The sequence below is a fragment of the Gastrolobium bilobum genome, unplaced genomic scaffold, assembly GCF_033153095.1.
Source record: "Gastrolobium bilobum isolate Gb01-03AN ecotype WA unplaced genomic scaffold, APGP_CSIRO_Gbil_v1 utg3828, whole genome shotgun sequence".
Taxonomy (NCBI): domain Eukaryota; kingdom Viridiplantae; phylum Streptophyta; class Magnoliopsida; order Fabales; family Fabaceae; genus Gastrolobium; species Gastrolobium bilobum.
In genome coordinates, this window is record NW_026898686.1 from 139,041 (window position 1) to 161,570 (window position 22,530).

Here is a 22,530-nt window from a genome sequence, read left to right on the forward strand (position 1 = left end):
TCTTTCTCATTTTCTTAGGCATCATTAGGTTACCAAAAAGCCATATCAAGTGCCACTTTTCATTTTACGTCTTTCAAACGTCGTTTTGCCTAATAGTTTGCTCTAGGTCCAATTAACCACTCAACACTACCAATTATTTTTCCAACCTTCCAACCACCACACAACTCATCTAATTACCATACAATTACACAACACATCATCCAAATAATTTTTCAACATTTATTCCCCTATTTTCCCCTTAATGGCTGAAATTAAACATAGCACACACCAAGGGATTTTCAATCAATTCCAACTATTCCACACCTCATACAATCCCATTATAACATCATTTAATCATACAACAACTCACCAACACAATCCTAACACAATTCCAAAATCCAAAGTCATGGCACCATCAAATTTTCCTAAGTTAAAAATCATATTTTTCACCAATAATTTTCATTGCATTTATAGCTTTAATACATCATTCTAAGACATTATCATCTAATACACATTTTCCATTTGAGCTCTCTAACAACACAATTCATGAAAGACAAGCTTAGGGTTCATAAATTCAAATCCATGAATCAACCATCAAAAGGTGAAGAAACTTACTCACAATTACGTCACAAGGCTCCTCCAAGCACCCGGCAAGCAATGGCTTAAGAAATCAACCCCAAAATCACAAATCCTCCAATAATTTTATGGCTGTAAATGCCCTTTTTCTCACAATAGAGAGGGTTTCAAGGGAAACTAATCGGTGGAACGGGTTCGGTGATGATTTCCATCGAATTTCAAGACAAGAATCACTCGATTCGGTTAAGATTTGAGAAAGTTATGAGATGAAGAAAATCAAACTCAACAATGGAGTCCAAGGGGCGGCTGCACGGTTTAGGCAAGGGGAAAGGAGAGAGAAAATGTTGACTAGTGTTTAGCTTCGGTGGCTTAAAGGATTTTTAAGTGAGGTGGGCCCTACCGCCACCTCACGCTATTTCAAAATAACATGAATTTTCCCTCCGATTTCGCTAAACGTCCATAAATTCACAACCTATTTAGAAACTCTAATTTTTAATATTAACCATTGTCCTTTAATTACCTTTGATTAGATGAATCCTGAGTTTTTCTGCCGTTCGGAGAAAATGCTGTTTTAAGCTGTTACGCGCGTCGTAGGCACACTTCCCCAAACTTACTAATTTTCGTCAAATTTCATCAGAAATCATATTCCCTAGTTCTATAAACCATTTATAACTTGTATTCAAAACCTAGAGCTCAAAACTCAATCGGCACACTACCCGGTAAAAACACTATTCATTGAATTTTCTGAAACTTGCCTATCCACTTAATTTTTCGTTCTGAATCCATTTCCAGGGTTATTTTTATCATTTGAAACCTCTTACTCAATTTCCTTCCTAGGGTTGTGTGCATGGCTAATTTATCGTTTTGCCCTTTCTTTGTAGTTTGGCCTAATTTTCAAGATTTTCACTAATCCTACCCTTTAATCCTCATTTAATATTTTAATATATATAATTTAGAATTGCGAGGTGTTATAATCACAGTATTCAAGACCCATCAAGGCTACAGAATAATATGCGTTTATAGTGGTGTACAACTGATATCTTCAATCTTGAAACAGAGCTAACCATACATCCCAAGAGTGCAGTACGTAAAGGTTAAAACACCTTAAACGTGTATACTTTGAGTTTAATTTTATGCTCAAGTTCTTAAAATCTTCCGTGAGAGAATATGCTTGAGGCTTATACTTCCTACCCCATTCTGGGTCAATGTAAGAAAGCACTGCAATTCCATAATGGAAGTATCGCAAAACACAATGATGATCACAATAAGCTCGAAACCAAAAATCATCACCGGTACCAGTACAACTTTTTTTGGTAATAATCTCACCTCATGTCTGATCATATAAAAATCCATTCCCATTAAAAGTTCCTTTCATGAATGGCTCGATGGCCTCTTTCAAAAACTTCTTAATTTTTGGAATCACATTAGTGAACAAAACCTCTTCCGCAATCAATACTAACCTTGCTGCCCTTGCAATTAAAACTCTCTTCACTTTGATTGTTGGTTTTGCTGATGAATCTAGACTCTCGACATCCTTAGAAAGCGCTGAGACAATCTCAGCAAGGGATTTTTCACTGATACCCTAGAAGAATGCTGTTAAAGAACCACTTCAACCCAAAATCTTAAGGTATTAGGTGAGAGCCATTTTAATGATTTATATTATATTCTCTCTCACACCTCCTCACGCAAGAGCCCTTTGGGCTTGAAGCGTGGATTATTGGATAGGCCCAATTTTTGGTTTACCTTATGCTTATTTAATTCCACAAGTGGAGGCGGTGAGGATCGAACTCGTGACCTCATGGTCACTCAAGCTCTGATACCATGTGAAGAACCAATTCTAATATCTAATAAGCCAGTTTCTGATCACTCAACAGGACGAGTGATAGGCAGCCCCTCCTCAATATTAATAGGACCCACCATCAGTTGCACAATGCGTTGAATAGTAGGGGCATTAAGGGAACGAAGAATCTGACGCCGGTATTGATTCAGCAGTGCCAGTAGTACCAATTCAGGAGGTAGTATGAGTTCCATGCCCCAGGAAATCAGAACCAAAAGAAGAAAAATAACTATCAAACCAAGACATACGTTGAAAAAGTTATCCAGCTACTTGATTTTGCAAAGAACAGCAAAGAAGAACGTCATGTACGGATACAGAATAACAGCAATGACAAAACCAATAATATTAGGATGCTTGTGGTAAAGATCCTTACCACAATCAGATATGATGCCAAAAAAGAAGGTGAACACGAGCCCAAGCATCTGTGCTATGCAATCGACAATGTCTTTGAGTGATTTCTTGGTAGCGACGAGGTCGTCGGGGACGCTGTTAGTCCTCATTCTCCTCTGATTCTAGTTCTTCTGTGTTTTCTCTAGTTTCTAGTGCGGCGCGTGGGTTAAGACATTTTAATTTAGGTAAGATTTAAGTAAGGGCAAACAGAATGTGTGTCGTGTCTGTGGGCCCATTATTAAAAAACTGAAGACAATTTTCACTCTTTTCACAAAAGCATACCGCCAGAGTAAAAATCATTTACATTAAAATAAGCAGACTAGATAACAAACATTATTGGCACATAAGATGAATGAACTTTCAATCAATTTAATTTGAGAAAAAAATATACATAATAAATCATACTGTAAAGTAAACAAATAATAACAATGAAAGAATGCTTCTGTTTTCTTCAGTCTTAACACATTTCACCTAATGAAAGAATGCCATGTTATGGAAACAGGGTCCATTTTCAAAATGCATGAATCCACAATCATATCAACAAGTTCTCCATCAATGCTTCTATACTTAAAGTCATCCAGAACAGTGACATCACTTTCTCAATTAGACAAAAGCTGAAGATGAAGAGAGTGGGCTAACACCAGCAAATCACCCGACCCAATCTTCTCCCATTTATACTCAACATAAAAGGTTTTTCTAAGAACAGCATCACCTAACACAATAGCATAAACTGAACTTGTCAAGAACACCCTCGTGTTTCAAATCAGAATCCGGCAACAAAACTATCCGAATTATGCTAGAAAAGCATCAAAAGTGATCTTAGATAGGTTAACACTGAGCTTGATTGGCGAGGAAGCATATAATAATATTGCGAGAGTCCAAACGTCATGCATTTAAAACTTGTGACACGTTATCACAGGCTGTGGTTTATGTCATTGCCAGATGTCGAATAAGAGGAAATTGGTGTACTTTTTTGAACAACTAAAGTATGTCAGAATATGTGTATGAGGAAAGAGAAAAACCGCATTAAAAAATGAATGGTTTTTTTCTTCTACAGGTCCACGACATTTTTTCTTCAATATATAACAATATTGAGAGAGTCCAGGAGTCATGCATTGAAAACTTGGGACACGTTATCACAGGCTGTGGTTTATGTCATTTCCAAATGTGGAATATGAGGCAACTAGGTGACTTTTTAGACAAACTGAACCATGTCAGAATATGTGTATGAGGAAAAAGAAAAATCGCATTAAAAAATGAATGATTTTTTCTTCTATATATCCACAACATTTTTCCTTCATTATATAATAATATTGAGAGAGTCCAGACGTTATACTTTGAAAACTTGTTATATGTTATCACAGGCTGTGGTTTATGTCATTTCCAGATGACGACAATTGGTGTAATTTTTTTACCAACTGAAGCATGTCAGAATATATGTATGAGGAAAGAGAAAAACTGCTTTAAAAAATGACTGGTGTTTTGTTCTACAGGTCCACAACGTTTTCTCTTGAATATATAATAATATTGGGAGTCTAGGCATCATGCATTGAAAACTTGTGACACGTTTTCAATTTCAAAACTTGTGTCATCTCACTTGACACAATATTTGAGCTGCATTAATTTCCAAAGTTGTAAGTGTTGATCCAATGGCAAAAAGAAAGGAATCACAGTATTCAAGACCCATCAAGGCTGCAGAATAATATGCGTTTATAGCTTCACTGGTGTACAACTGATATCTTCAATCTTGAAACACAGCTAACCATACATCCCAAGAGTGCAATACGTAAAGGTTAAAACACCTTAAACGTGTATACTTGGAGTTTAATTTTGTGCTCAAGTTCTTAAAATTTTCCGTGAGTGAATATGCTGGAGGTTTATACTTCCTACCCCATTCTTGGTCAATGTAAGAAAGCACTGCAATTCCATAAAGGAAGTATCCCAAAACACAATGATGATCACAATAAGCTCGAAACTAAAAATTATCACCGGTACCAGTACAACTTTGTTTGGTATAATCTCACCCCATGTCTAATCATATAAAAATCCATTCCCATTAAAAGTTCCTTCCAGGAATGGCTCGATGGCTTCTTTCAAAAATTTCTTAATCTTTGGACTCACATCAGTGAAGAAAACCTCTTCCGCAATCAATACTAACCTTGCTGCCCATGCAATTAAAACTCCATTCACCATGATATTTGGTTTTGCTGATGAATCTAGACTCTCGACATCCTTAGAAAGCGCTGAAACAATCTCAGCAAGGGATTTTTCACTGATACCCTGGAAGAATGCTGTTAAAGAATCATTTCAACCCGAAACCTTAAGGTATTAGGTGAGAGCCTTTTTAATGAATTACATTATATTCTCTCGCACACCCCATCTCGCAAGAGCCCTTTGGGCTTGAAGCGTGGATTATTGCATAGGCCCAATTTTTTGTTTACCTTATGCTTATTTAATTCCACAAGTGGGGGCTGTGAGGATCGAACTCGTGACCTCATGGTCACTCAAGCTCTGATACCATGCGAAGAACCGATTCTAATATCTAATAAGCCAGTTTTTGATCACTCAACAGGACGAGTGATAGGCAGCCCCTCCTCAATATCAATACCAGTCGCACAATGCGTTGAATAACAGGGGCATCAAGGGAACGAAGAATCTGACGCTGGTATTTGATCACCAGTGTCAATAGTACCAATTCAGCAGGTAATATGAGTGCCATGCCCCAGGAAATCAAAACCAAAAGAAGAAAAATAACTATCAAACCAAGACATACGTTGAAAAGTTATCTGACCAGAGTGATTGCTTCATACTTGATATATTTGAAGAGGTGGTTAAGGAAGAGAAATTTGATGATCAAGAGCTCGAAGAAGAGTTGAAAGATCAAGATGAAATGACTGTACAAGAAGAGCTTGAAGTTGTGTTTGAGGTGTTAGAAAAGAAAGAAAATGATTTAGTTCCAGTAGCACCAAAAACAGAATTGAAAGAGTTATTGAAACTCTGAAGTATGCCTTCTTGGGAGATGAAGAGCAATACCCTGTTATCATCAATAGGGAGTTGTCTACGAATGAAGAGGGGAAGCTGTTGAAAGTGCTTAAGGAGCACAAGACGGCTATTGGGTAGTGTATTTTTGATTTGAAGGGCATCAATCCTTCTTTCTATAATCACAAAATTCTGATGGAAGACAATGTTAAACGTATGAGACAGCCTCAAAGAAGATTAAACCCCACAATGAAGGAAGTAGTTCGCAAGGAAGTAGTGAAGCTCATGGATGCTGAAAGATTTACCCAATTTCTGACACTGCATGGGTAAGTCTAGTACAGATAGTTCCAAAGAAAGGAGGAGTTACTGTTGTGAAAAATGAGCTACTTCCCACCAGAACTATTACTGGTTGGAGGATGTGTATGGACTACAGAAGACTGAATGATGCAACAAGGAAGAACCATTTTTCCCTTCCTTTCATTGATCAGATGCTGGAGAAGTTAGTCGGTCATGCCTTTTATTGTTTCTTGGACGGTTACTCCGGCTATAACCAAATTCCAGTAGCACCAGAGGATCAGGAGAAGACGGCTTTCACATGCCCATTTGGAGTCTTTGCCTACAGAAGGATGCCATTCGGCCTCTGCAATGCGCCTGTGACATTTCAATGGTGTATGCTTTCTATTTTCTTTGATATGGCAGAAAAATCCTTAGAGGTATTTATGGACGATTTTTCTGTTTTTGGTTCTTGTTTTGATTCATGCTTAGTTAATTTAGCTAAGGTTTTGAAAAGATGTCAGGAAACCAATCTGGTTTTAAACTGGGAAAAGTGCCATTTTATGGTGCAGAATGGCATTGTGTTAGACCATAAAATTTCTGAACAAGGAATTGAAGTTGATAAGGCTAAGTTAATGTTAATTGAAAAACTTCCCCCTCCCGTTAATGCTAATGTTGTACGAAGTTTCTTAGGTCATGCAGGTTCTTATCGGAGATTCATTAAGGATTTCTCAAAGATTGCAAAGCCTCTTAGCCAACTGTTGGTGAAGGAAAATGAATTCCTTTTTGATGAAGCTTGCCTCAATGCATTCAATATGTTAAAGGAAAAGCTTACTACAGTCTACAACGCCTGTTCTAACGGCGCCGGATTGGAGTCTTCCTTTTGAACTCATGTGTGATGCGAGCACATATGCCATGGATGCAGTATCGGGTCAGCGTAAGAATAAGTTATTGCATGTTATTTACTTTGCTAGCAAAGTTTTTCATAAGGCACAAGTCAATTATGCCACCACTGAAAAAGAAATGTTAGCAGTAGTTTATGCATTAGATCAGTTTAGGCCTTATTTGATAGGTTCTAAAGTAATTGTATTTACTTACCATGCTGCTCTTAAGTATTTGATGACCAAGCAAGATGCAAAGCCACGTTTGTTGCGTTGGATACTCCTATTCCAGGAGTTTGACTTGGAAATCAGAGACAAAGCTGGAGTGGAAAACAAAGTAGCTGATCACTTGTCTAGGATTCAAGATAAGGACTTGCAAGAAGGACCTGAAATAGAGATCAATGATTCCTTTCCTGATGAGCAAGTGATGGCTATTATTATAAGTCCATGGTTTGCGAACTTTGCAAACTACAAAGCTGTTGGACTAATGCCTGATGATCTTACTTGGCAGCAGAAAAATAAATTCTTTCATGATGCAAAGAAGTATCACTTAGATAACCCTTTTCTTTATTTTCAATGTGCTGATGGTGTTATTCGTAGATGTGCTGCTGAATTTGAAGTGCCGGACATTCTGTGGCACAGCCATGCATCTAACTATAGAGGGCATTTTGGAGGCAACATGAATGCACAAAAGGTGCTGCAAGTGGATATTATTGGCCCACAATCTTCAAGGATGCACAAGATTTCGTGGAAAAATGTGACAAGTGCCAGAGGACGGGAAACATATCCCGTAAAGATGAGATGCCCCTCAACTGCATACTAGAGGGGTTTGATGTTTGGGGAATTGACTTTATGGGACCCTTCCCTACGTCATATTCTAACCAATACATCTTGGTTGTTGTGGTCTACGTGTCCAAGTGGGTAAAAGCTGCCGTTTTACCTACTAATGATGCAAAAGTGATGATGTTTTTCTTGCGAAAGAACATTTTCACCCGCTTTGGAGTTCCTCGTGCTATCATCAGTGATTGGGGCACTCACTTCTGCAATAAGCAATTTGAAAGCTTGCTTGCAAAGTATGGTGTTACTCACAAGGTGGCTACACCATACAATCCTCAGACCAGTGGACAAGTAGAAATCTGAAATAGAGAGCTGAAGATGATTTTGGAGAAAACTGTAGGCAACTCAAGGAAAGATTGGGCAAGGAAACTTGATGATGCATTCTGGGCATACAGGACCGCTTTCAAAACACCTATAGGTATGTCACCATTCCAACTGGTATATGGTAAGTCTTGTCATCTTCCTGTAGAATTAGAACATAAAGCCTTGTGGGCCACTAAATTTCTGAACTTTGAACCATCAAAAGCTAATGATAAAAGATTACTGCAATTAAATGAGCTAGATGAGTTCAGGTTGGTGGCTTATGAGAATGCCAGGATTTATAAAGAAAAGACAAAGAAGTGGCATGACAAGAAAATCCAACCAAAAGAGTTTGAGCCAGGACAACAGGTATTACTATACAACTCTCGATTGAGGTTGTTTCCAGGTAAGCTCAAGTCTCGTTGGTCTGGTCCCTTTGTTTTTAAGAAAGTATTTCCATATGGTACAATTGCCCCTCTCAATACTGAAAGATTTTTCAAGGTCGACGGGTGTAGATTGAAATTATATCATGGAGGGCAAGTAAATAGCGACACAATTATTGTTCCTCTACTTTCACCTGAGATTTAAATAGTCTGAGTCAGGCTCGTGACGTTAAACAAGCGCTAGTTGGGAGGCAATGATGTGCCTCTGGCAAGTGTGGTTTTTCCATGTTAAAATTGATAAGAATTGGGTCATAAGAGAGCAATTTAAATACATATTTGCTATTTATATTGATTCTTTCTATATCAATAATATTCACCTTTTGGTTGTGTTTTTACAGGAAAAGAGGAGTGAAAATTACAAATTATAAAAAGCCTGTTGACGCGACTCCAGGAAAAATTCCACCCGGGTGCAGGATAGGCCAAAGTCCAGAGAAATGGCGCCACTTAGCGCCAAACTCATGCTAAGTGACGCCAAAGTGAAGCATCATGGCGCCACTAGGCGCCCATAAGAAAGACCACTAGCGCCCACAAAGAAGGAAAGTGGCGCCAAGTGGCGCCCAAAAGATGAAGAATGGCACCAACTGGCGCCGAGTCACGAGAATTGGTTGAGTCAGCAGCTCCGCGCGAAGTGGCGCCGGGTTGCGGGAAATTATACCGTGTTTTCGCGGGGGTATTTTTGGAAGAAGAAAAAAAATAAGTTTATAAATAGGATCCTTGTGCTAGACCTAGAGATCGGATTCAGACCTAGTCTTTTGAAGGAGGCTGACGGCAGAGCTCAGGAGGATTCTTCTACATTTCTTCTTCTTCTCTTTTCTTCGTAATTTTATGCTTTGGAATATTGGATTATTTTTAGCCATGATTATGCTTGGCTAGTTTTCTTTTATTGTAGTTAGGGTCACGAGCCCTATGTGAACCCTTGTTACGATGGATTGATTTAGTTTTATTCATTTATATAATTATCTTTGTCTCTACCTTGTGCGTATTTCCTATTCTCTTTATTAGAACTGATCAATCTCATAGTTGGGAATAGTTTGAGGGTTAGAACCCTAGATAGGAATATTGGGGTTTTGATCTTGAAAGGGGGTAAGACAACAATTGGTGTGCATGCTAGGAATAGATGTGTATTTAATTGCGGATGCTTAAATTATTGTGTTCATTTCTTAATACCATGAGGAACATTGCAAGGAATTGGGGTTCCAATTGGAGATTAAAGGGTTAACCTTGCAAGGAATTGAGGGTTAACTAATAAATATTTATAGATAATAATTTATCCGAGTAATTATAAGAATAAATATTGTGAATCGATCCAAAGTAAGAAGTGGGGATCATAAGGTGAGTGCGCTCTAGCTACAATAGTTTCTCATATTTTTAAAACCAATTCTCATTGTTACTATTTTATTTCTCTTAAATAAAAATATAAAAACAAGTCTTTATTTTTATTTCATATTGTTACTCAAATTCAATTCACAATTTTCCAAACAACAAACCGAGTTTTCCAACTTAAGGGGACTGGTTATTGTAGTACTTGGTTTACAATCCCTGTGGAGACGATACTTTACTTACTCATTATATTACTTGTGCGATCGGTATACTTGCCGGAGAGCATCAAGTTTTTGGCGCTGTTGCCGGGGATTGCTAATTCCAATATTACAAATAACCGTTGATCTTTGAGATTGGATTTTATTTTTTTTATTTTATTTTATTTTATTTTATTTTGTTCTATCTTGTTTTCTGTTTGCAGGTGCTACTAATTATTTTGTTTTCTGAGTTTATGCGAGGTAGACTTGCTCCTACAGATTTTGTGATTGATTCTGAAATTGCAAGAACTGAGACGAGACTGAGGAAAGTTGCCAAGCAGATAATCTGGGAAGAATTCAACAACGTACCTGTACAACCAATATAAGCGATTGCTGGCAACAACAATGCAAACAACCCACCTCCAAGATTGTTGGACACCATTCTGACTCCGGTGTTCAATAGGCCAAATTCAAGTATAATCAGGCCGACGCTGGAGGCAAACAATTTTGAGCTGATGCCATCTCTGATTACTTTGGTGGAAAGGGTTCAGTTCTCTGGTGCTGAGGAGTAAGATCCTCATGAGTTCATAGATCGATTTCTGATGATCTGTGACACTACCGAGCACAATGGAGTGTCGGCCGATGCTGTCAGGCTTCAATTATTCCCTTTTGCTGTTAAGGGAAAATCTTTCAGATGGATAGAAAGGCAGTCAGCTAATAGTATCACGACATGGGAAGACTTGTCATCAAAGTTCTTTGCCCATTTCTTTTCTATGGAAAAGTACAACCAGCTGGTAAATGAAATCACAAACTTCCGCCAACTTGAAGGAGAATAACTGTGTGCAACCTGGAATAGATTCCAGGAACTTATCCGGAAGTGTCCGCACTATGAAGGAGACGATGAAAGAAAGGTGGCAATATTCTTTAATGGCTTCTCTCCTGAAACAAGGTTGGTGATTAATAGTGCAGCTGGAGGTTCTATTCGGCAAAGTACTTCTGAACAAGCCATTGATTTGATAAAGAAGCTGGGAAGGAATGAGAATGAGAGCATATCAGCTCAAATGAAAAGAGGGGTGATAAAGCTGGAAAGCAATGATGCGATGCTTGCTAAACAAAAGCTGTTGTCCAAAAAGTTTGACAGCTTGAATGAGAAGTTTGAGAAAATGCAAGTGTCCAAGGTTCAATCAACTTCTGTGGTTTGTGAATATTGTAAGGAAGCTCATGAGTCTAATGAGTGTCCTACTCTCATGGGTGATCATCCACAGCAGTTGCAAGTGAATGGGGTTTGGTATGAGCAGAAGCCCCAACAGATTTTTTCAAGAAATCAGAATTTTTCTTCTGGAAGAAATTTTCAGAAGAGAGGTCAAGGAGGTGGTCTTGACTACAGTTGTAACAATTATATGCAACCTTCTTCTGTTCCACAGAAGGAACTTTCTGATTTGGAGAAGTTAATTGGACAAATGGCTCAGCACTCCAATGCTTTCATGGAGGAGACTAGAGCCAATACAAAGAACACAAATGCTTTCATGGAAGAGACTAGGGCTAATACCAGAAACATGAGTGCTTCCATCAGAAATCTGGAGAATCAAATTGGCCAGCTGGCCAAGCAAGTTGCTGATAGAACTCCAGGTAGTTTCCCTAGTAATACAGTCACCAATCCAAGGGAGGATTGTATGTTTGTCACCACTAGAAGTGGTAAAGTGGTAGCAGCTCCAGAAAAGCCGAGAATAAATATGGAAGCTGAAAAGAAGAAGCTAGATACTGCAGGTGAGCCCGCAAAAGAAAAAGAAAGTGAAAAACCTGCTGAAGTGGAGAAGCCAGTTGAAAAGAAGAAGTTTGAGCTGAGTCCTGAATATGTGAGAAACATGGCACCTTATCCAGAAAGGTTTAAGAAAGATGCAAAAAAAACAACATTATGAAAGATTTCTGGTCATATTCAAGAAATTGCATATCAACATTCCTTTTGCTGAAGCTCTGGCTTGCATGCCCAATTATGCCAAGTTCATGAAGGACTTGTTGTTATCAAGAAAGCATAAGCTGCAGGAATGCCAAACTGTAACACTCACTGAGGAGTGTAGTGCCATTATACAGAAGAAGTTCCCACCCAAACTCAGTGATCCAGGGAGTTTCAAAATTCCTATTGAAATTGGGGACACAAAAATTGGCAGAGCAATATGCGATCTTGGGGCTAACAATAATTTGATGCCCCTTTCTGTTTGTAAATCTTTGGGGATCACCGAGTTGAAACCCACTTTGGCATCTCTTCAGCTTGCTGATAAATCTTTGAGGAAGCCTAGTGGTATTATTGAAGATGTTCTTGTGAAGGTGGACAAGTTCATCTTTCCTGCTGACTTTGTAGTGTTGGACATGGAAGGGGGAGCTGAGATGCCTCTGTTGCTGGGTAGACCTTTCTTAGCCACTACTTGGGCACTAATTGATGTTGAAAACGGGAAGCTTAAGCTAAGAATTAATGATGAGATCGTCACCATCAATGACTTTGATTCTCTAAAACAGTCTTCTCACAAAGATGATTGTTTTAGTCTTGAAGTAAAGGAAAAACAAAGTGTAGCGGATGATGCCAAGGAAGATGGTGCCATGAAGATGGATTGGAAGGAGCTTCCTCAACCTCAGAAAAATGTCTTCTTGAGTAATAAGAAGGCGATAATTGAAGCATTGGAGGAAGAGGAAACTGAATTGAAAAATAAAGATCCTTTTTCCCATACCAACAAAATTCTCAATGAGGATGATGACAAATCTGGGAGGAAATCCAAAAGGAGGCGTCATCCTATGTTGAAGAAGGTACTGAGAAAGGAAGTGGTGAAACTCTTTGATACAAGTTGGAAGAGACATCAGGAGCTGAAGTTTGACAAGAGACACCGAGACTCTATCTCTCAGAAAAATCAAAATTTCAAAGAGTTCTTAACATGGCTCCATGGTTTGGAGCAAATCTAGGAATGATGGTCTCATACACCAAGGCAACCAGTACCACCAGACCTTCCATTTGCTGAGTCATCCCACGCTGCTGAGGGGGATGACATGGAGGGTTGAGTTTATCTCCTTGCTAATGGAGATTTTGTATATTAGTTTATTTTTCTATTTCGTATTTTTCTTTTTAGTTACTTTGTGTTAGTATATCTTTCTCTGATGTTTTAATGTGCGCATTATAGTTTCTTCTATATGCCACTATTTGTTCTATTGTGCAGGTTTTTCTTCTTTCTCGTGGTTTAATTATTGCTGAGGACAACAATTCTCTAAATCTGGGAATGGTAGGCTTGCACCTGAGAACTGCTGCAATTCTTCTATCAGGGGAGATATTCTAACTCTTTTAATTTTCTTAGTTATTTTTATAGTATTTTGTGTGCTATATAAAAAAAAATAAAAATTTGAACATGTTTTCTGAGCAAGTCCCAGGTTTAGATATGCTTCCTCTAGTTAAATTGTCTGATTCATCCTATGAATCATGTTTTGAATGAACTTCTAGCATAATATTGTATTGGCATGAGTAGATTTCATGATTGCTCGTTTGTCTCAATTTTGTGCTTGAATGATTAATGATGCCTGACGTCCTTTTGAAAGTCTAGTTTGACATCATAGCTAGTGAGGTTTTGTGCTTAAACACTTATTTTATTCTGAGAGACCTCACTGTGATAGCATTCTAGAACTTGCTCTGTTTCTCTGTTATGCATGTATTGATTGATATGATAAAGGCATTTTGTTCTTGTTAGCTATTGACCAAAAATAACCCACCTGAATGAATTTTTCCATTGTTAGCCCCTTTGAGCCTGAACTTATTTGTTGTTAAATGACCTGTGGCCTGATTGATGGCTTAGCCTATATCCATATGACTTACCTTGATTGAGATTGAATTACTAAAATGTTGAAAAGAAAACAAATAAATTGAGGTAGGCTCCACAGAGGTCAAATAGTTAGGGGAGGTAAAATTTCATCTGTACCCTTAAAACAAAAAGTTTTGAAAAAAAGAGAAAAAAAAGAAGGGTGAATGTAAAGAAAAGGTGGATGAAAGGAATTAATTCCCGAAATTCTGTGGGAATGTTAGTAGAGCAAAAATCATTGAGCTGAAGGTGTTCAAAATGAAATAATATCAGTTTTCAATCTCATTGTTGTTTGAGCTGCTGTCCATAAATTCCTACCCTTAAGCCCAGCCAAGTTACAACATGTGAAGTCCTTTTGATCAATCATGCATGTGTTAATGTTCCTTATCTTTAGGAACTTGAGAATATGATCAAGCTTATGGTAATGTTATTGCTGTGATGGATTGAGTGATTGTTACTCCTTTAAACACTTGAGTGTTGAGCGCTATATGATTATCTTGGTGAGGGGTGTCCAAGCTAGATTCTGACATTTTCATGAGAATAGAAGGCATTGTTAGGAGTTCTTTGCATTGATTCAGTCATGCTTAGCATAGTGATCTCTTGATTGTCTGTATGATGTTGTATTGGAAGAATTAATTGTTTCCTGGATTGAGTCTTGTACATTGCTGGGGACAACAACGTTTAAATCTGGGAATGATTTGATGTGTCTCTGGAAAGTGTGGTTTTTCCGTGTTAAAATTGATAAGAATTGGGTCATAAGAGAGCAATTTAAATACATATTTGCTATTTATATTGATTCTTTCTATATCAATAATATTCACCTTTTGGTTGTGTTTTTACAGGAAAAGAGGAGTGAAAATTACAAATTATAAAAAGCCTGTTGACGCGACTCCAGGAAAAATTCCACCCGGGTGCAGGATAGGCCAAAGTCCAGAGAAATAGCGCCACTTAGCGCCAAACTCAGGCTAAGTGGCGCCAAAGTGAAGCATCATGGCGCCACTAGGCGCCCACAAGAAAGACCATGGCGCCAACTAGCGCCCACAAAGAAGGAAAGTGGCGCCAAGTGGCGCCCAAAAGATGAAGAATGGCGTCAACTGGCGCAGAGTCACGAGAATTGGTTGAGTCAGCATCTCCGCGCGAAGTGGCGCCGCACCGGCGCCAACTGGCGCCGGGTTGCGGGAAATTATACCGTGTTGTCGCGGGGGTATTTTTGGAAGAAGGAAAAAAATAAGTTTATAAATAGGATCCTTGTGCTAGACCTAGAGGTCGGATTCAGACCTAGTCTTTTGAAGGAGGCCGACGGCAGAGCTCAGGAGGATTCTTCTACATTTCTTCTTCTTCTCTTTTCTTCGTAATTTTATGCTTTGGAATATTGGATTATTTTTAGCCATGATTATGCTTGGCTAGTTTTCTTTTATTGTAGTTAGGGTCACGAGCCCTATGTGAACCCTTGTAACGATGGATTGATTTAGTTTTATTCATTTATATAATTATCTTTGTCTCTACCTTGTGCGTATTTCCTATTCTCTTTATTAGAACTAATCAATCTCATAGTTGGGAATAGTTTGAGGGTTAGAACCCTAGATAGGAATATTGGGGTTTTGATCTTGAAAGGGGGTAGGACAACAATTGGTGTGCATGCTAGGAATAGATGTGTATTTAATTGCGGATGCTTAAATTATTGTGTTCATTGCTTAATACCATGAGGAACATTGCAAGGAATTGGGGTTCCAATTGGGGATTAAAGGGTTAACCTTGCAAGGAATTGAGGGTTAACTAATAAATATTTTTAGATAATAATTTATCCGAGTAATTATATGAATAAATATTGTGAATCAATCCAAAGTAAGAAGTGAGGATCATAAGGTGAGTGCGCTCTAGCTACAATAGTTTCTCATATTTTTAAAACCAATTCTCATTGTTACTATTTTATTTCTCTTAAATAAAAATATAAAAACAAGTCTTTATTTTTATTTCATATTGTTACTCAAATTCAATTCACAATTTTCCAAACAACAAACCGAGTTTTCCAACTTAAGGGGACTGGTTATTGTAGTACTTGGTTTACAATCCATGTGGAGACGATACTTTACTTACTCATTATATTATCTTTGCGATCGGTATACTTGCCGGAGAGCATCAGGCAACCCAATAATTCTTGAGTAATTTTCTTATTTAATCTTGTCGAGTCTTATAAATTTTAGAAAAGAGTTAGCTTTTGAGTCAATTAAAATCAGGGGATCAAGATTGAAGATCATCATCTTATTCTTCATCATTAGGTTCTGAACTTAATTCCTTTTACATTGTATTCGCCAGACAGGAATATGTCTGGCTAGTTTCTTTTATTGTCGTAAGTGTCAACCCTTAATGTGAACCCCTTGTAGTTTGGTTAAATTTATGTTTATTTATTCCAATTGAGTTTTATTTTACCTTGTTCTTCATCTTATAATTCTTCTAGAACTGATCAATCTATTAGGATTGCGAGGGTTAGGGTTTTCAATAGGGATATTGAGATTCTAATTCCTGACAAAAGGTAAGATAACTATTTATGTATGCACTAGGGATAGGCTATATGAACCGCAAACATTAAGGATTCACTGATTCTAAGTCTTAACTTGAAAAGGGACTTCTAAGGGATTATGATTCTAATAGAGTTAATAAGGTTAAAGTCATTAAGAAATTAGGGCATAACCAAGTAAATGAAAGATATTGAATCGCTTGACCAATTGAATAATTAAATGTAAACGTTAATTCAAGTTACAAGGTGGGGATCATAAAGGTGTTTGTTTCTCTTTACCACATATTTCCTCATATATTTTCTCAAACATTAATATTGTGTTCTTGATTTTTAAAAGAATCTTGGAAACTTTCTTTACTTTCTTACATTGTTCTTATTTTTCATAAACAACAATTATTCTCTAAACTGATTTTATTCATCCAACTAGAAAAGAAGAGTTTTAATAAATTTGGTGTCTCAATCCTCATGGAGACGATACTCTACTTATCATTATTTTCTAATTGAAAAACTCCTCTCTTTGGTGGTGTTGGAACACTTTCATTTTCTGGAGATGCCATAGACTCAAACAACTCCAATGCTTGAGTGGGAGCTTTCTGTCTCAATGAACCTCCTGCAGTGGCGTGGATAAACATTCTAGAAGCAGGTATTATTCTACTGAAAAATATACGCACCTTTGGCCCAGGTTGCAACTCATATTGAGGACATCTCCTCTGCAAGTCTTTAAATCTTCCCCATGCAGAACAAAGAGATTCCCGTTCTTGTTGGGTAAAATTTGTGATCTCATTCACCAACTGATTATATTTGGTCCTAGGAAAGAAATTTGCCAAAAATTTTACCATTAAATCATCCCAGGAGATAATACTTCCGGCAGATTGTTGATGAAGCCATTTCAGTGCCTTCTCTTTCAAAGAAAATTGGAATAGTCTCGGACGTATGGCATCATCTGCTACTCCGTTCATCTTCACCGTGTAACAGATTAAAAGTTATTTATCAAGATGAAGGTGAGGGTCTTCCTCATCACCGTTTGCAAACTGATTTTGCTGAAACACTGAGAGTAGTGCTGGTTTGATTTCAAAATTATTTGCAGCAACAGTTGGTCTGACAATGCTTGATGTGGCTCTAGGCATGCTCGGAGTAAGGAACGCATCCATCAATTCCTCTTGCGGAGGATTTTTGTTGTTGTTTGCCATTGTTTCTTCCTCTTGTATAACCGAACTTGATGCTTCTTTTTCTTGTTGCCTTCTCTCTTTTGAAATCCTTTTATTTCTTTTTGTAGTTTTATCTATTTCTGGGTCGAAGTGCAAGGACTCGATGCCAATGGTACCTCACATAAACCAGAAAATAGACTAATAAAAGCTAAATTAACAAAATAGAATTTAAATGACAGAAAATAAGTTACAATCTAAATAATCTATAGTTACTATTAATGTTGAAGTATATAATCCTCGGCAACAACACCAAAGACTTATTGCAGACTCGGCAAGTGCACCGGTCATGTAAGTAATAAAGTGTACGAGTATAGAATCGTTCCCACGAGGATTATAATTTCAATCACTTATTCGCTACTTCTGCTTAAGTTGAACAATCTATTATGAATTTGTAACAAGAAGTGGATTCATAATTGTATAAGATAAGTAAAAACAAGAACAGGAACATAAAAGTTTAGATTACTTGATAGAAAAGAAACGTAGCTAGGGTTTTAACTTCCCCCAATCTCCCTTTTATGTTTTGAATTCACTCTTTCAGATTAATCGTCCTTAATATAAAGCCAATCGATTCTTTTAATTTAATTAGGATTGAATTCCTTGACACCCTAAATCTTTATAATCTTGCAAGAACCCTAGTTCCCCGGATATTACTCAAGAAAATAAGCATTATGTTCAAGAATCATATGATTGCGCAAAACCCTATGTCTTTCCCTAGAATTATGAAGATTACGATGAAGTTATCATGTACGGATCATGCACCAACATTCTTATTACCATGCACTTACCTAAGATCAATCCACAAGATTAAAGCTCATAGAAAGCATTAAGAAAAAATAACTTCATTCAAATAAAAAGGAAGAATAACATCAAGAATTTATTCTAAATATAAAAGATCAACTGGGTTCCACCTAACCCTAACTACTATAAAAACTTAGCTTGACATAATAGAATCAAGAATGAAAGAAAATGATAAATCTCCCCAAACTCCATAATAGTGTGGTGAATCTTCAAGGTTTCCAGTGCAAACTTGATTCTGATCCGTCTCCGATGCTCAAGAACATGAACTGTTCTCCTCCTCTGCTTCAGTTCTCCAAGGTTGATTTGATAATGATTTCTGCTTCAATTTGTCTTTATATAGTTGGAGAATTCGTGCCCTAAGTGAAAATATTCAATTGGGCCTAAGTTGGACCGTTATGGGTGCTTAAGCGCTCTGGGACAGCAGTCCAAATTTACGTGAGGGCACTTAAGCGCTCTGGGACAGCAGTGCGGGTTTACACGAGGAAGCTTAAACGCCCTTAAGAAGGCTTAAGTCCTCTCTTTGAAGAGAAAATTTTACTTGCCTTTTGAGGGCTTAAGCTCCCTTTTGAGGGCTTAAGCTCTCTCTTACATAAACTTTTTGCTCTTTCCGTGCAATTTGGGCGCTTAAGCTCTCTATTGGGAGCTTAAACCTCCTCTTTAAAAAGTGTAACTTCTTCAATTTGCACTTGGTGTCTTCCATGATCTTCAAGTCTAAGCTCCAAGTCTTTGAACTTCATATTTGCTCTCATTAATCCTCATTTACTTTCAAAATAAGCAAAAATTAATTGTTTAATTCATATTTTAATAGTTCATGTTTTTCCACTAATAAACCCTAATTCTCATACATTTGATTAGATAATTTATCTAAAATTAGTCCGTAAAACATGATAAACTAAAGGTTTATTAAAGTGCTTGTTTGTGGATTTCAATTCCAGAACTAAAGCAGAAATTTTATTTCATAAATCCATAAAACTAAGGTCTATTCTATGAATTATGGTTTTTAATTAAACAGACCGAACCATTAAACTTTTGGAACACATTGCTAAGAGCTGGTGAACCTTTTGCTGGTCAAACCATATAGACCAATATGCTCGGATACCGGTGGGTGTTCGTTAAGTAGCGCATATTGTTAACTATATTATATTCTTTAAATGTGTGTCTTTTTTTATTATTATTATTTTCTCCCTTTTGTGTGTTAAACTTAAATATTATGTTATTGGATCTAAATATTTATATACATTTTTATATTGTATGTATTTATTTATCAAAAGCTTTTAATTCCACTACATTTTTATTCTTGTCTCTAGGAATTTTAACATCGTAAGATGCTTTATTATTTCATGGTCCTGCTAGTGCTATACTCGTTTGTAATGTGTTGAATTTTATATTATATTTGATAAATCAATTTGATCATGTTAAACACTTATTTTAATATATATATTTTCATGATCTTTTATATATATATATATATATATATATATATATATATATATATATATATCTGTGTGTGTGTGTGGGAAATAGTTATATTAAAAGTGGTGGGGTCCACATTGGTTGTGTCCATAGCATGACACAACCAATTTCCTATAACATGATATAATTATTTCCCTATATGTATATACATATTATACTTGACACATACTATCAGATATTTACATATAAAATATAAGGAAGGCTATATTTATAATTTTTATTTTATAATTTTTTATAACCATTTTTATGATTATTAGATCAAAATCAAATTAACGGTTAGGAAATGATAATAAATGAGAGCCGTTAATTTGATTTTGATCCAACAACCACAAAAGTAATTGTAAGTATAATGTAACACCCTGTGTATACCCGGTTTGTTAATATGTACCGTATTAAGCCACGCTTAATTAAAATGCAGAATAACTTTTTCTTTTCAATTACGACGTCATTATCAATTACAAAGTTGATTACTTAATCACTTTCAAAATGATGCCTGTATGTAATTGCAAATAGACAGCTATCTACACTGAATAACCTCATAATATAAATACGTGAGTATCTAAGTCACGAATCTACAACCCGTAGTCTGGACAATAATCCTGATACATTAATACAACTCAAATCTAAAACAAGACATAGTCAAATCAATGTGGCATGAACAACCCCCATGCTCACCAAATAAGGCAACAAAGCCCAACAACAGTCTCAACAAAAACAACATGACAATAAATATAAAGCAGGTCAGCATCCAAGCATAATCCAAGCATATCATCATAAAGCAAAATCTCAACTCAGCTCCGGCCTCCTGTCACCCGAGGTCTCAACCCCTAAGTTACCTGAACCTGAAATATGTGCCCCAAACGTGGGATGAGATCTCTAAATAGAAATCTCAGTAACGCAAGGGGTCCTCAAGGATTTCTCCACCTCAAGCTCATTTACATTTGCAATATAAGTTCAAAAGCAGTAATATAATATAAGTTCCAAAATCAGTGCAATGCATCATATAATCATGTCATGTGTGTCAACTATTCTACTGGCCAGAGGAATGTAGGATGTACGTACGTCTACAACCCACAATAGTACACGCCAATGTCATACCTGCCCACAGGAACACATTCCTGTCTAGGCGAAACACCATATACATATCATAGGGCATTTTCACTTAACAACTCAAAAGCATATCAATAAATCAATACATGGAAATGCATCATGCATATAAACCATTCCCCCATAGAGTATGGTGGAACCAACAATGGCTAAACCGAGGACACGAAAGCTTACCTCGCAAGCTAACTATCCAAGCCAAGCTCACACTAGCTTAATGCCCACAAATAACACAATCACAATCTGTTTATACAATAATTAATCATCAATAATCATTGTTCAAGATTCCATTAAGTGATTAAGGCTTTCCAACTCATTTTAAGTCATTTTATGCAATTTTTGCAGGAGGTATTCGAATACTCCTCGATGAGTATTCGCATACTCTTTGTCTCCAGAAAGTATTCGACTACTTTCACTCAAGTATTCGAATACCACAAGGTATCTGAATACTTTTCCCCAAGTATCCGAATACCACCAGGTATCCGAATACAGATACCACAGTATTCGAATACTACCCAGTATTCGAATACTTAATCAACGGTATTCGAATACTTTTCTTCCCAGAAAGGTATTCCCATACTCCTCCAAGGAGTATTCAACTACTGAAGGATAAGTATTCGAATACTACACGAAAAGTATTCGAATACTTATCAGACAGAATGCAGAAATTCGTGCATTCTCTGCATAAGTTCATATATAAGGGTCCAAACTCGATTTGGAGTCCAATGACTCCATAAACAGATGTTCATTAACATGTTTAAGACTCAAAAACACAGTCCTTAACTCAAACGATCCAAGTTTTATTTTTTAATGGATTAAACAAGCTTAAATCATGAAAATACCAAAGAGGTGATCATGGTTTACCTCCAAGGTTCAAAACTTAAAAAATGTGACAGATTCTAAGCCTCCAACACAACACCAAGGTTCTGACTTTGCCAAGCCACAAATTTGGCTTACAAGCTTGGACCTTTCACCACCAAAATGGCTTCTTGAAGCCTAAAATGCCAAGACAATGGCCTTCACAAGGAGAACCTACAACTCAGCCCCCGAAACCTCAAAAACAATAGCTCAAACTCAGAAATGATATGTCAAACTCACACACAAGGCTAACCATTCAGTGTTTGCAAGGAAGAGGAGAAGAAATCAAGAGTAAAAATGATGCATTTGGTGTCTACAAGCAAAAGACTCAAGCCATGAGGGGAGAGGAATATGGCATCAAGGTGGAGAGCTCCATATCAGAAATGGTCCACGTAGAAATCTGAGTATGGCCCAGGGTTTTGGGCCAAAAGATGTATTTATAGCCCAATTAAGTTTAAATACACAGTATTAGCACTAATAGCTACGCTTAGCATTTTAATCTCAAACTTGAGATTCTGAACCTAGCCATTTTTCTAGGATTTTTCATATTTTTATTTTATTTTTCGCAGTACTTTGCCGGTACGCGCTTTTACGAAGCCTCAGTTCTGACGCCAGTTCTCATTATTTTAACTTGAAACTTGTTATGCTAGTCCTATATATTATTCTAGGATTATTCCCACACTTATTATAATTTTCCGAGATACTTCACCGATACGCATTTATACC

General features: G+C 37.0%; 1 protein-coding gene and 1 pseudogene across 1 annotated transcript; one reads left to right on the forward strand and one right to left on the reverse strand.

The window, feature by feature from the left end:
• Nucleotides 1-1,507: 1,507 nt before the first annotated feature.
• Nucleotides 1,508-2,892, reverse strand: LOC133318358 (uncharacterized; annotated as a pseudogene).
• A 5,178-nt stretch (nucleotides 2,893-8,070) lies between these two features.
• Nucleotides 8,071-10,398, forward strand: LOC133318359 (uncharacterized). The gene is made up of 3 exons (XM_061520346.1): nucleotides 8,071-8,170; nucleotides 8,222-8,421; nucleotides 10,237-10,398. Exons 1-3 carry the CDS (start codon nucleotides 8,071-8,073, stop codon nucleotides 10,396-10,398), a joined length of 462 nt encoding a protein of 153 aa, XP_061376330.1.
• The last annotated feature ends 12,132 nt before the right edge of the window (nucleotides 10,399-22,530 follow it).

Bases quoted from the DNA above. Each gene is read 5' to 3' on its own strand.
- LOC133318359 (XM_061520346.1), top strand. From the start codon at position 8,071: ATGATTTTGGAGAAAACTGTAGGCAACTCAAGGAAAGATTGGGCAAGG. The intron at 8,171-8,221 runs GTATGTCACCAT...ATCTTCCTGTAG, and splicing joins CGCTTTCAAAACACCTATAG to AATTAGAACATAAAGCCTTG. The intron at 8,422-10,236 runs GTATTACTATAC...TTCTGTTTGCAG, and splicing joins AGTTTGAGCCAGGACAACAG to GTGCTACTAATTATTTTGTT.